The sequence below is a fragment of the Sesamum indicum genome, linkage group LG2 (assembly GCF_000512975.1).
Source record: "Sesamum indicum cultivar Zhongzhi No. 13 linkage group LG2, S_indicum_v1.0, whole genome shotgun sequence".
NCBI classification, from domain to species: domain Eukaryota; kingdom Viridiplantae; phylum Streptophyta; class Magnoliopsida; order Lamiales; family Pedaliaceae; genus Sesamum; species Sesamum indicum.
This window is the reverse complement of record NC_026146.1, coordinates 16,143,461-16,159,852: the sequence shown is the minus strand read 5'-3', so window position 1 is coordinate 16,159,852 and position 16,392 is coordinate 16,143,461. Positions and strand designations below refer to the sequence as shown.

At 32.1% G+C, this 16,392-nt stretch overlaps 1 protein-coding gene across 1 annotated transcript; it reads left to right on the top strand.

Annotated features, from left to right (window-relative positions):
* On the top strand, positions 9,497-16,177 carry LOC105156391 (alpha-xylosidase 1). The gene is made up of 3 exons (XM_011072511.2): positions 9,497-9,970; positions 10,072-10,763; positions 14,013-16,177. The coding sequence occupies exons 1-3, from the start codon at positions 9,714-9,716 to the stop codon at positions 15,890-15,892; spliced, it is 2,829 nt and encodes a 942-aa protein (XP_011070813.1). The 5' UTR covers positions 9,497-9,713; the 3' UTR covers positions 15,893-16,177.

Here is a 16,392-nt window from a genome sequence, read left to right as displayed (position 1 = left end):
TATTTTATATAAATTTATTATGTTTGTTTTAATTGTTTTTGTATTAAATGTATACTGATAATTAGACAAAATAGTTAATTTAGTGAGATGTTTGATGAATTATGTATTTCCCGGTGAGAGAGAGAAAGAGAGAATGGCATTTATTTGACCCTTGTGACGTTGTGAGGGACAAGGCATGAAGGATTCCAAGTTGTAATAATGTAATATTAGAGAGTGGGACAAGGACAATCATGTGATTCCAATAAAGAATTAATTGCCATCTGATTTAACACGTTGACTGTTGTAGCTGTCGGTACTTCAAAGTCAATATATAAAACTGTACTGCTTTGAAAATTATATCACTTTTAAAGGTAAATAATTTTCTCTATTTTTAAGAATAAAATAATTTATCTCTTTATTTAAAAAGTTAATTATTCTATTTTAAAAAATATAAGGAGGTAATATTATTTTTTAAAAAAATTTTATTTTGTATAAATTTTTTTTTATAGCACTAAATATTATAAATTTTTTTATTTAATTTAAAAAAAATAAAAAAAATATATGTCCGTGTGTAGCACAAATTTTATGCTAGTTTTTAATATAATAAGGAACTAATACAAGTTTTTTTTTTTTTTTTTTTTTTTGGGGGTTTTGTGATTTTAACCTTTGATTGGTTAACAACTATGGTATATATTGGAAAAAAGTGTTACCATGTGAAAAAAAAAAAAACATTATTAGTTGGTGACGTTTCTTTTTATCAATGAAGAAAGATGTTTAAATTACAAATACATCCCATAAAATATAATTATAATTCAATGGTGAACTTTACAGAAACACCCAACGCGATTGAAGTGAAGACGGGGACTTCTATGTAATTTGCCACCAAAAAACGTGGATAACAAAGTAATTTTAGCCCTTTGTTTGATTGGGCTTGGGCGGACGGATAACTTATCCCATATAAAATGGTGGAATTAGTTATTCAGCTTGAATGGTGATTAAGCTCGGACCACGAAAATAATTTTGGGCCTCCATCCATGCAACTAAACATCCCTTTAGAGTAGACAAATTTTCAAACAAACAAAAAAAAATCTTTATATTTAGAATAAATAATATATGATGAACTATTTTTAATGTACATATATCATGCGTTTCGAAATGCACAGGTCCAAATAAATATAGACAATCGTTCGAGGTTTGGGCTGAAACGAATGTAAATAAGGACCTGCAAAAAAAGTGTTAGCACTCCGACGTCCAAGTTATTGGATTTGAAATGGAATAAAGTCAAAAAGTAAATAAATACAATTGAAATTGAGATATGATGAATAAAGTCGATAAAAAGTGCAAAAACATGTGATAATGTGCTTATAGAGTGTTTAGAGAATGTTTAAAGAGTGAGAGATATGATTTAGAGAGTAAGAGAAGTGTAACGGACGTGAGCGGATGTTCAGAGAGTGAGAAAGGTGTTAGAAAGATCTCAGGAAGTGCTTTTTTTATGAAAGAGTAAACCTATATTTATAAGAGAGTGCCCTTTTTTTATAAGGCTATGCACGTTTCCTCCATTTACGGGAAAAAATGGATGAAGGTAGTTTGGATAGACCATAATTTGTTCTTATCTTCTATTAGGCGTGCTTTTGAATCCTTATATCCGAGTTGCCAAGGAGTTCAGAGCTTTGGCGGGACTTCCCTCGTCTGCAAGGAGTCTCAACCGTCAGGGAGTCCTTCCTTACTTTGTTTTGGGATACCCCTCACCTGTGAGGAGTCTCAATCACCAGGGGGGGTCCTCCTAGGACTGATGTGGTTCAAGGTGGTTGCTAGCACGTGGGTTGATGAGATGCCATGTACGAGAGTAGGCCGCCACGTGTATAGGTCTTTTGGGCTGAATATTATGTTGGGTTTTGATCATGGTCCAAGTAGGGGAGATGGCTTCAACCTCCTTTCTTTGTCAATCTGTTTTTTGGGGGACACCCGCCAAGATTGACTGCTAGGTCCTCTTGGGCATTTTAGAATGTTATGGACCTCTCATTCTTTAATCTCTTTGGATCTCTTAGGTCTTCTCAGGCCAGTCTATTTTTATGCACATTAAAATATTTAATTATAATTTAATCATAAAGCATCTTACTGTCTTGTCTTCCCTTCAAATTCCATTTATATACGTATATATGCATAACTTGTTTTGATTATGAATTTATTGATGTTAGAGGGCAGGTTTGACAATTGTTTTTCAAGATAATTACAATGTCCTTTTTTGAGGTTTGGTGTAATAACAAGTAGACCTGTATGATTTGAGAAATTATGTTTAGTATTTTTTATATTTATTTTTGTCAACAAATTGACCTATTCTTTAGTCAAAATTCACCAAATTTATTGATATCAAAGAAAAAATTTATTAAAAATTCATAATTATCTCAAATTGGCTTGTACGCACTTATTGCAGGTCAAATATTTTTTTCTGATCACAATACCTTACAAGTGTGAAGATATACCTCTTTTCACGTATTATCGTGTGAAAATGCATAAATATAATTTGGTTAGAGCAAATTTGTATGACCTGTAGTAGCCAATAGGTCAGTAGTAAGTCAATCGGGGTAAATATAAATTTTTATTCAATTTTTTTTTACTAATAATAACAAATTCGATGAACTTTAATTAATAAAAAAATTTATTTATTAGATAAAAATAAACATTAAAGATATTAACATATAATTATTTAAGTAATAAAAAATATGTAAATATACTAAACCTCGGTAACATGCAATTATCCCTTGTATTTTGGACCAATTTGGGGCATTTCTTAAGTTTGATTGTTGCGGGCAGAGAGGGACTGAGGTCACGAGCTTGCAGTGTCATGATCACGTTCAGGACCAAGTACCAATTTTATTGGACCAAGCCCGAAGGGCGACGTGAATGACAGCGAATTCCGCATAAACTCTTGCAAAAAGCAGTCTACTACAATTATATAAAGAATCAATGGTCCACTCCCCATAAAAGATACCTCTACCCCCAACATTCACTTTCTTTTACCCCACTAACAAATTTCTATGTGGAGACCTGTAATATTGATCTCTATTGCCAATTATTTTAGAAATAGGAATACGTATCAATCATCACTATAGCATTTACAGAATCACAGTTAAAAATTAGTAGATTGTATCATGTCATAAACCGACTTCTATAATTCTCTTAGTAATTCAATTAAAACAGTGTTTGTCTAAATTTATTTAAAACATCTTATAAGCTTGATCAAGAATTTTATCGGTAGGAATCGTTGGCTAAATATGGTAAAAATGCTCTAGGACTGAGGTACAAGCTTCTACCTTATCTCTACACACTGAATTATGAGATATATACTACTGGTTTCATGAATGAAACCGACTGTACGAATTAAGAACACGATTCCTCGGGAAACGCCTAATGGTATCTTTGGTGCTAAAGTCAAATACAATTGAGGTCGAAACTGTCTTCCCCGGTAGTTAATTGGTATAATATATTTGATATATTTCCAAATTAAGAGTCACATCATGTCGTCGTGGATGCACCATTGCATGTTATCAAAGTGCATTTGTATCAGAACACCAAAATTTTAAATCAGCACAACAGAACGTGAATATATAGAGGAATTGGAAGAGAGTGGAGATAAGATGAAGAATGTGATGGTGGCGGTTAAAGCCCTGTGGGGATGAAGTTTTCAATGAAAATGGGAATCAAGGCTTAAAACAAATCCCTCCTGTGATAACAATATCTATGATTCTTATTTTCTCAAATTGTTGTAAGAGTTTCATCTTAGCCAATCATAGTTTTAGACATTAGAAGCGTCAATCAAGGTTCTGAATGGAGTGGAGATGGCATAAAAACTTTTGTTCATCCCTTAATGGACATTTCATAAAATTGGAACAATACACAGAAGATCAGTGTGGCCCCCCCGACAAGAATGACACGTATAAATGGAGAATGGTCCCTTCTCCATTCAAACAGGCCAACTGAGATCCTCTTCTTGTTGTAGTATTTGAAATGCAGTGATTCTATTTGCAATAATATTACGTATGACAAATTTGGAATCTTCAATTTGCAGGTAAGTTCTTCACCCCACCCGTTGTAAAAATAAATAAATAAATAAATTACACTCGAGATGAATACTAACATCATCGACCATTAGTAATTAAATAAGTCTTTTTCCGCTATTCCAACTAATGTTACAATATCCCATTTCACAATCACAATAATTATTATTATTTTTAAATATTAGTATTATGAATCTCGATTTGCTATATATAAGTACAGATGTGTACACAATTGGATAGTATTTTGGATCATTTTCTTTTTACATATAACATTCAATTTCAGGACCAAATTGGCCCATGCCTTGGGCTTCATCGTTGCAGGCACAGAGGGACTAACGAGCGTGCAGTATTATGATTACGCTGTGGACCAACTACCATTTTTATTGGACCAACCCTGATGGCTAGCCAATCAACGTGCTTGACAGCCTATTCCGCATACACTCATGCAAAAAGCAATCCACTTTTTTTTAGCAGTGTTTATCAGTTTATTACTGAAAATAGGTTCAATAGAGCATTTTTGTTTTACAGGTATATGTTTTTGGATTATTAAATTTAGTTAATCTAAGTTAAAAGTTCCAGCCAAATTCCTACTAATTTCTGAAACTTATGGTAAAAACTATAATTATAATTTTTATTTTAAAACAATCCTAACTTTTACTACTCTTAGTTTATAGTTTTCATTATAATTTATTTACATAAAAAAAATAAAAATTATTACAAACAAGCCCTAAACAGAATCCATGGACAAAACTCAATAGTCCATGCCCCATGCAAGATTCTTCTAGGCCCAACATATTAATTTATTGATTAAATCAATAAATTTATCAACTAATTATCAAAATATTAATATAATCATATATCTCATCACTACTTCAAAAAGAACAGTAGCATGATTTCATTGCCAATTATTGAGGTGGTAGTTTAAAATGAAGTACCTGGTGCACTTTGTTATTTTATATTATTTAACGTATAAATAAAAAATACATATTTCTTAAATTTTTAAAAATGAAATATATATCAATCGTAAGTACATCATTTATAAAACCATAATTCAGAAATGATAGATAGTGTACTGTTATATGACGACTTTTAGAATTGAATTAAATTACATATTGTGATGGAATTTGAAATCATTTTTTACCGTTTGAAGTTGCGATAGAGCATGCTTTGTGATGTATTTATTTGGTTCAATTCTTTTGTAATAAAAACTAATAGCAATTTACTATCACTCTGAGAAGAGAAAAATTACATAAATTATTTTTTTATATTATTTTACATGCAAAATTAACAATAAATAATCGAGAGAGGCTGACAAAAGTTTTTGTTATAAAATATTCCAAGATGGATAGTGGTGTTGAAGGAATTTTTTACTAAGTTACAATCTTTTTCCACTCATTATTCAATGTATAGTTCAACAATTTTTTCAAATGTATAAAATATTATTATTCATTGTATTTTAAATTTTCTCTATTCTTGAATTTTTTAATTAATGCAGAAAATATGAATACTTTTTATATTACATCCAATAAAATTACGCGTGTCACCGTTGCTAGTTATTTAAAAAAAAAAACAAAAAAATTTGGGTTTGCTCTTAAAAATCGTGCCCATGGCACGAATCTTGATAAGAGCGCCCATATCTAACTCCATAATCTTTTTCTTCTCTTTTTATGAATGAATGATAAATTATATTTTAATTCAAAAAGCGGAGCAGAAGTATTTAACTATTTCCAAATAGACAAAATCTGTAATCACTAATCAGCAGTTTAGACGTCCGTTTGGGAAAGGCCCAACTTTGTGTCTCGCTCACTAAATAATATTTTTACATCATCCCATCCATATTTCTATATATCAAGACATCGAAACTAATCAAATAAATTATTAATTTCAAATACAAGTAATTGGAAATATAAAATGTTAATATTAGACCAATAGCTATCTATGTTTTCCTATTAAGAATCATAAATATTAGAGTCCATCATATGTTAAATCAAATACGAAATGTATAACAAATCTGATATCCGACAACACTTAAATATTTTGAAATAACATAAAAAACTCTGAAGACGATTTTAATGATATAAGTGTCCCTAAATCTACATATTCTACATTTAAATTGTATTGATTTGAATCCTACCCAAGCCATGTTATACACAATGTCTACATCTGTTGGATCAAAATTGAAATAGTATTTGTATGATTCGGCAAGGGCCATTAACACACATCCTCCAAATGTAAGTACTTTGAACTCCATATTAATGTTAATATATAGGTGAGTTCATTTTGAAAAATTAGTTTTGGATATGGCTCTATCTCTCTCTTTCCGTATACATTTTATATATTCCTGAAAGGGATCCCACCAACCAGATTAGTTTTCGTTTGTTCTGCAAATTATTACTAGTCTGTCTAAATGTAATAACATCACCTCATATCCATACAGACACTATAAAAAAATAATTACAAAAGATTTCATCCTAAAATTGGTGTTGAACTAATTAGTAATAAAGTTTGTTATTAACCTAAATTAACAATAAATTCCATTATTTTATAAAGAATATATGCCGTTGTTATTCGCGTTATTTCTGAAACTGGGAGAAACAAAAGACGAAAGATCGAGGAAAGAAGGAAAGCAATGATTTGACCTCCCAACAATACCTTCATACATTCACATTAAATAGTGAGTGTGGACTTATTGTTATGTTCATAAGCGACATAGGGATCACATTATTTAAGAAGAGAATCATATTCCAGTTTTCTAAGTGAAGTGAGCAGCACAAGTGACACCTAACCTCAATCATTGCCTAATTAATTTCATAATTTACATACATCATGGCATATATAATCCGCTATTTCTGCTACCTGCAACCTTAATTTACAAGGTAAGATCACATTGCAGATTGGAAATGGTGCAATAATTTTGATAATATATTGTCCGTAGACTATTATTAGTAGAGTTCATGAAAATAATATTGTTATTTTATGTATATTCTAAGTTACATAAATTTTTTCGTTGTGATATGAGCGACGTTATATATATAAATATAAACAACTCCTTGTGAATAAGTAACTTATCCCATATGAAAAAAAGTAGCAAAATACTTCTCTATATTTTTTAAAATAAAGCAATTTACCTCCTTGTCTAAAATTAATAAAGCAGCTCACCTCCTTAGACAGGGAGGTAAATTATTCTATTTTAAAAAATAGAGAGAGGTAAATTGATATTTTTTTTTCATTGGAGGATAATTTGCTCATTTGCAATATTATATGAGATAACGTTAAATTCTATATATATTTTTTCACATGTTGTAAACTGCGATTTTTGTATAATTATTTTTAAACATATAATATTGGAAATTTCAGTTTATATTTGAACCAATTTCATTGTAACAACAAATGAAGCAACTGAAAACTCATTAGGGTTTCTACTTTCTAGTACGGGGAGTAATAATAAATTAATATTATATACAGGTATAACGAGTACTGTATAATATTTAATGTGTGATTAATATATAATTGAAATAGAACAGAAATTTATAAAACCTATAAAATAACAAATATAAAGTAATTTGAATTGATAGAGATCAGTGGTAATATAGCATATTTGCATCAGAAATAGTGGTGGCGTTGGAGAAACATTGTCCGAAAAAAGGCAGACAAAATCCTTTTGATGAAAACGTAAGTAAAGCAATTAGCAACTTTAAACGTTTCCAATGCCAATAATGAAACTAGAATAAAAATTAAGCACACAGAAGCGAATATTTTTATGAATGCAGTCGGCTTAAAATTAGGATTTGTAGGGACTATTAATTAGTTCTAAATATCTGTTATTTTCTTTTAAGTAGTAATTACATAAATAATTAGATCAATATCTTGATAAATTAAGCAACACATTATTTAAAAATAATAAATAAATTACACTAACTTACATAAAATGAAACAAATATTCACATAAGGTAAAAAAATAAAAATAAAAATACCCACACACTTAATAAAACTTGTTTTTGAACCCATATCCTCAAATTTATTTATCAACGCGACGCTAAATACATATCTTAATTTGTTTAAAATCTCTCGTCCGCACCTTTGCTTTCAAATCAAGCTCAATATTGTCTAACTAATAACATAATTTAATCAATTCTAATAATTATAATTGAAATAATCCCAATCGTAGAGTTCAGTGTAATCTGAACATAAATGCCACCTGGAAACTATTTTCGTTCAAGATTTCTTAATTAATTAATTTTTTTGGGCTTGAAAAGTAAGAGACTTTTTTGGCTCAACTTATTTAAAATAATTTATAAGACGTTACATCTTAATTTAAAAACAAAAACTTTAAAGTGTTTGAATAAAATAAAATGATAAAGCATATAAGACATCAACGATGATAATTTTATAATTAATATATAGTGTTAAAATATTTTGGCCTCTAATCTATGATTGTTTTTTTTTTACTTTGCTATCTAAACTTTATTATTATTTTTTCATTTGAATTAGTTTGCCATACCAACTAATGAGTTTTTGCAATATACAAAAATATACCACGTCTAAACATCCTCTAGGTTCTGATATTACAAAAAGTGCGGACCACGGCGGTAGACGTCGCATACTCCACAATTAATTTACGTACTCCACCTAAAAAATTAAAATATGTGGTCCAGGAATTGACCTTATTGTATCATTACATATATTTTAACTTTCCGACAGTAATCACAAAACCGAAGAATACATCCAAGACATCCCCTTTGTAAATTAGATTATTATTACAGCAATCCTATACATCATCGGGTTGTTCAAATTAGCAGATATGGGTATAAGAGTTATAAGGAAGGACAGTATACCTAGAAAGGTTACATGTTATAATATAATATCCTGCAAGAATTATGATGAACTTAATTAATAAGACAGTCCACCGACCTTGATTAAGTACGATTAATTAGGATTTCCTGGCTATGTTTATTCAATAAACATGTTCCCTAGCATTTTATGAAATCTTTTATCTAATTTCATCTTGGAAATATTGTTTAATCAAATAACACTAGTAAAAAAACTATATTAGCATATTTACAATCATAGTATTCGAACTTACGACCAACTGAAATTTTACATTCTTCATAAGTATTAGATCAAATTTTACTTAATTTTATTAGTAGTCGTCCTACAATAATTGTGAAAATTGTTACTCTTTATCAATAGTAAATTAATCTCACACTAAATATTATTACTCTTGTTATGTAATTAATCACTTGTATAAATTTGTATATCAATTTTATTATAAACTAATCTCACTGTGATATAATTAATTTCAACAAATCAAGATTTTGCACAATGAATGATAGCTGTAGAGCAGGGGCTGGGGAGCAAAGGATAAATGAGCAATGATGAGTCCTTACAAGAGACAACAAATTAAGCCATCCTCAAATACTTACCCCAACGAATGACTACAGTCTACCGATGACACTCAATTCCAAATATCCCAGAAAAGAGTCTGATAACTTGGGACCCCCTCCTAACAAAATTCACAGGTCACATGTTGCCATGAAATCACGCCAACCTCATCCCAATCACATGTATTCTATGTCTCTCTGCCATTCTCCCCCCCATTATATACTCCCAAAGCTCTCTAACACTCTCCAGCCAAGTGCCAAAATTCATCCAAAGAAACCCCATTAATCATTCATCATGTCCTCCTTTTTTCCTCTTCCCCCATTATTATCATCCTCTTTTTCAAGATTCTTGTTTGGTTTCCTGATTATATCTATCCTTCTTCCTGATTTAGCTTTTAGTTCCAGTTCTAATACTCCAACCAAAATTGGTAAAGGCTATCGTTTAATTTCCATTCAAGAATCCCCTAATGGTGGCCTTCTAGGCCTCCTCCAAGTGAAGCAGAAGAACAACATCTACGGCCCTGATATCCCCCTCTTGCAGCTCTATGTCAAGTAAGAATCATTTTCTCTCATGTTCTGCAGGTGCATGGCTTAACCGGAGCTTCAATTCTTGATCAAAATCTCATCTTTGATTTCAAACTTAACCTTTTCAGGCATGAAACGAATGCCCGTTTGAGGGTTCACATTACAGACGCAGAGAAGCAAAGATGGGAGGTCCCATACAATCTCCTGCCCAGAGAAACTCCTCCGTCATTAAAACAAACACTTGGTAGGTCAAGAAAGGATGCATACACTCTCAAAGCATCTGATCAATACGCAGGAAAAGAGCTTGTTTTTACATACACGGCTGACCCTTTTAGTTTCTCCGTGAAAAGAAAATCAAACGGTCAGATTCTTTTCGATTCTACCTCCGAGGAATCAGACCCTTACAATGGGTTGGTGTTTAAAGACCAGTACCTGGAGCTCTCCACAAAGTTGCCTAAAGATGCTTCTTTGTATGGGTTGGGAGAGAACACTCAGCCACACGGGATTAAACTCTACCCCAATGAACCGTATACACTGTACACCACAGATATATCAGCAATCAATCTGAATGCTGATTTGTATGGGTCCCACCCGGTGTACATGGACCTGAGGAATGTAGAAGGAGAGGCCTACGCCCATGCAGTTTTGCTGTTGAACAGTAATGGGATGGATGTTTTCTACAGGGGGAATTCTTTGACGTATAAAGTGATTGGGGGTGTTTTCGACCTTTACTTCTTTTCTGGTCCGTCTCCGTTGGATGTTGTTGACCAATATACTTCCTTTATAGGCCGGCCTGCAGCTATGCCCTACTGGGCTTTTGGTATGTTTCCCAATACTTTTAACAATTTTCCAAATTTGCCATTCCTCTTTCTTACATCACAACTTTTTATTAGGGTTAAAATACTTTTTAAATCACTAAAAATAATTTGGGAGGAATATTTTAATAAAATATATTTTAGAAAGTATAATAAAATATATAAAGGTAAGTGAGAAGGGCATTTTTGTCCTATCAATGTCAAACTATTTTGTTAAAGTGTCTATATTACCTTTCATACTTTAGGGGTGTAAATGAGACAAAATGCATAATTCATGATACAAAATGTACTTAATCCTTTTTATTAGAAAAGATATATTTATATAAATATTATCCCTATTGAATTTCATATCATTTATATATTTTGAAAGATATTGTATACATAATAGTAAAATCAAATATATAAAATATTTTTTATATACAATATAATAATAAAAGATGCAATATTAATTGCAAATAAGAAATTTGCTATGCATAGTTTAACCCTATCTTATTGAGTAAATTACAAATGTGCTTTCTTCATCTGCTATAATTACAAATATTTGTTTATTGTTTAAAACATTATAAGTATTTTCAGAATTAACAGCCCTATAACAAATACCCTCTTACAATTGGCTATCACAAAAGGATATTTATTATACGATCGTTAATTTTAGAATGTATTTGTAATTTTTCAAATAACGAGATAAATTTTATAATTATGATGAATTTAAAAAAAACTCGTTGTAATTTATATCCATTTGTTTGTTATGTTTGTTGCTTTTAAAGATGTCTTATTTTCTTGAAAAGATATATAGTCATGGTAGCTACGCTTATACATATAAGATATTTGTAGCACTAGGAATTCATGCCAAGATAGCGACTTTACTCATTTTCTAACACTCAACGGCCTTGCTCATTTTCATTAAAAGGCGCATTGGTATAGTAGAAATTTGCTAATTTAAGGAGTTGAGGCACGACTTTAAATTATTACATTTATTCCTACTCTCTCTATCTCTCCCTCTTAAATGCAGAGGGATGTTTCTTCACGAAACTAGGGAATATTTTTTATATGGAATCATTATATTGCCCTCTTCTTATATTTGGTATAATTAGATATAAATTTTTTTGGTTAAAAAATTTATATTTAGTATGCGTAATATTTATTTTCATATAATAAATAGATCCTTTCGTTAGTTAAATTTCATAGTATTTGTTGATATCAAAAAAATTAAATAATATTTCATAGTGACACCCGATTGACTTAATACTATTTATTGTATGTCAAATAAATCTTTTTATGACTAAAATACCTTTATACATCTTTACACATTAATATATATGAAGAGGTATATATTCACCTTTACAAGGGTAATTTGGTTAAAAAAATTATTTAACCTGCCATAAGTAATAATAAGTCAATCAAGTGCTAATATGAATTTTTATTTAATTTTTTTTGGCTAATGTTGATAAATTTTATGAATTTTGACCAACAGGATGCATTTGTTTATTAGACAAAAATAAATATCATGGGTATTAGATGTAATTTTTAAAATTATTAGAATCTATATATAGTTACACCAAACTTTAAAGTAAGAAAATGCAATAATTCTTTTCTAAATTTGGTTGGTTCTTTAGTAAGTTATTTTATGAATAATACTTATTATGTGATGAATCGAATTTAATTTTAACAAAATCTTTCTATGAAAAGAACGTACCTCAAAAAAATTTGACGCATTTCACTAGTAATTTTCATACAACTCACGTGAGTAAATATCGACAACTTGAATGCTAGTATTTATTGGCTGGTCCCAATTTCATTTTGGACCACGGCGGGATTTTTGCAATTGGTAATTGGTCTCCTCATTTATAGTGAAATCAACTTGATAAGGATAATGACCGGTAGTTATACTATGACTTTAACACGAAAATTCTAGTCTGATTTCTATGACGAGAATGTTATATTTGTTATATAATTAATAGTATTATGATCAATTGAATTTGTTATGTAATTAATTAGTGCAGTGATTCTTCAATTTAAATAAAGTTTTTGGTAATCTTGCCAAATATTATTATTGTAGTTTAACATAATGCCAAAACACTTATTGAAAAAAATTGGCGCGTTAATGATTAGGGGATAGAACATAACAATTCTAATGATTTTTATTCCTATTTTATTATTTTCCCATTACCAAATCATAATCTAAATCTATGATTGAGATGTATGATTTTTATGTATGTGGCGTTTTGTGTATGTTGGTGTTGTATAAAATCAAAATAAGTAATCATTACAAGTCAAAGATTACTGCACTTGATTAGCATATTGTCTGTGCAAATCAGGTCTAGGCCCCCACAGTAGGAAAAAAATGTTTTGGTAATACCCTTTTTGGTAGTAGGGAGTGTCCAGCTCAAAAACTTGCACATGTGAAAGAAATCATGCAAATAAGACTTGTGAGTGAAAATCTTTAGCCCGTCATCATCTGAAAAATCTTGGAGGCCCACATACATCCATGCGTTTCAATCAGGTTTAATAGCTCTTCTATTCTTTGTAGTTTTCTGTTTCATCATTGATCTTAAGGCACAAAACTACAGCTGGACCACAATAAAGTTTTAGTTCGAATTGAATTTTGGTTGGATCTGATTAATTATATTATATGTACAATACATTATAAAATGTGATCGATGTATGATTCAGAAAAAGTATTCAATCACATACAATTGTATCATACTTTTTTCTATAATTAGTTTGAATTTTTCGCATAATTTTTCCTCCACATCCCACTTTTCTTGGAAAACATTATTTTTTCTACATGAGTTGGAGGTTGTAGTTGTTACTCTTTTTATGGGAATATCGAAATACTGTCCAATTTGATTACGATAGTCCTATTAAACTGTTTATTAAATCAAATCTCTACTGTATCAAATATTATGGACTGGCTACGACTAGCCCATAATGCGTTGACATAAAAGAGTGAAATTTTATACACTTAATGGGTTTGAATTCGTGAAATTCAGGTGGAGAACTAAATGTTTAACAACTATATTGTTGTGTTGGCGTTTATATGTATATAAATATATTTTTTTTTGTGTATGTATACTATAATATGCTAATCAAAGTAAAAGACATCATGAGATGGGTGTTTGAAAATCATGTCCCTGATTCAAGTTTCATCCAGTTGATAATAATAAATATCATGTTGGCATAATTAGCCTACTCTTCCTTAAGCTTTGGCAAACAACATGTGATCGTAACTATTACAATTTGATCATGTTCAGGATTCCATCAATGCAGATGGGGATACCATAATCTCTCAGTTGTTGAAGATGTAGTTGAGAACTACAAGAAGGCAAAAATCCCACTCGACGTTATCTGGAACGACGATGATCACATGGACGGACACAAGGACTTCACTCTCAACCCTGTCAACTACCCTCGTCCACAGCTTTTAGCCTTCTTGGACAAAATCCATGCTCAAGGCATGAAGTACATTGTCATAATAGACCCTGGAATTGGTGTTAACAAGAGCTACGGCGTCTACCAAAGAGCTATTGCCAACGACGTCTTCATCAAGTATGAGGGCCAGCCTTATCTAGCTCAGGTCTGGCCTGGAGCTGTTAACTTCCCTGACTTCCTTAACCCGAAAACGGTTGAATGGTGGGGTGATGAGATACGTCGTTTCCATGAACTTGTACCTGTTGACGGTCTCTGGATTGATATGAATGAAGCTTCAAATTTCTGTACTGGTTTGTGTACTATTCCAGAGGGCAGAATTTGCCCTAATGGAACAGGACCAGGCTGGGAATGCTGTCTCGACTGCAAGAACATAACGAAAACGAGATGGGATGATCCACCCTACAAGATAAATGCATCAGGAATACAAGCGCCAGTTGGGTACAAAACCATAGCAACTAGTGCATATCATTACAACGGAGTATTAGAATACGATGCACATAGTATTTATGGTTTCTCTCAAGCAATTGCTACTCACAAGGCACTTCAAGGGCTAGAGGGAAAACGGCCGTTTATTCTGTCACGTTCGACGTATGTTGGTTCAGGGCACTATGCAGCACATTGGACAGGGGATAATAAGGGAACTTGGGAAGACTTGAGATACTCAATTTCGACAATGCTGAACTTTGGAATATTTGGGGTTCCAATGGTTGGATCAGATATATGTGGATTCTATCCAGCTCCCACGGAAGAGCTTTGCAACCGTTGGATTGAAGTTGGTGCCTTCTACCCCTTCTCAAGAGATCATGCAAACTTCTATTCTCCCAGGCAGGAGCTTTATCAGTGGGAATCAGTGGCTGAATCTGCTAGAAATGCTCTAGGAATGAGGTACAGGCTTCTTCCTTATCTCTACACACTAAACTATGAGGCACATACTACGGGGGCGCCAATCGCTCGTCCCTTATTCTTTACGTTCACGAACGAAACCGACTTGTATGGATTGAGCACACAGTTCCTGCTCGGGAGAGGCCTGATGGTGTCTCCAGTGCTAGAATCGAATAAAACTGAGGTGGAAGCTGTCTTCCCTCCCGGAAGTTGGTACGATATGTTTGATATGATGAAGGTGATTGTTTCTAAAGAATCACATCATGTTGTCCTCGATGCACCGTTGCATGTGATCAATGTACATTTGTATCAGAACACCATAATCCCAATGCAACAGGGTGGTATGATCTCTAAAGAAGCTAGAACGACCCCTTTCACCCTTGTAGTCGCTTTCCCACTCGGTGCAACGGGAGGAGAAGCCAAGGGGAACCTTTTCCTTGATGAAGATGAGCTCCCGGAGATGAAACTTGGAAATGGTCACTCAACGTACGTTGATTTCTATGCAACGGTTAAGAAGGGGAAGGTGAAGGTATGGTCTGATGTTCAAGAAAGCAAGTTTGCCTTAGAGAAGGGTTGGAAAATTCAGAAGGTAACCGTACTAGGATTACAGGGAAGTGGGAGTGCCTTTGAGATGGAAGTCGACGGAAACTCCGTTGAAGATACATCTACAGTGGAAATCAACACAACAGAACATGAATATATAGAGGAATTGGAAGAGGGTGGAGATAAGATGAAGAATGTGATGGTGGAGGTTAAAGGGCTGGAATTGCCTGTTGGCAAGAAGTTTTCAATGTCATGGAAAATGGGAATCCAGGCTTGAAAAAAATCTGTTCTGGGATAACAATACATCTGTTTCTTTTCAGTATTATAATTTCTGAAATTGTCCTAAAAGTTTCATCCTTGCCAGTCATAGTTGTAGACATTAAAAGTGTCCATCGAGGTTCTGAATGGAGAGGAGATGGCATAAAAACCTCTGTTCATCCCTTTCCATTTAAACATGCCAACAGATCAGTCTCTCTTCTTGTTGTTGCTGTAGTCTTAGAAATGCAGTGATGCTGCTTGCAATAATTCTCTACATGATCATAAATTCAGAATTTTCAATTTACTGGTAAATTCTTGGTGCCCCCACCCAATGTTTCCATTTAATCATTTGTTTCACCAACATTTTTTTGAAAAGCCCAAATTTTTTCTAACTTATATATCCCATACCTCATCATTCTAATTCCTTTATCACCAGCCCATTTTTTTTCTAATGCGCATCTACTCCTATGGTCAAGGGTGCTTTGCAAACCAATACAATGCCTTCCTTTCTTCTCTATA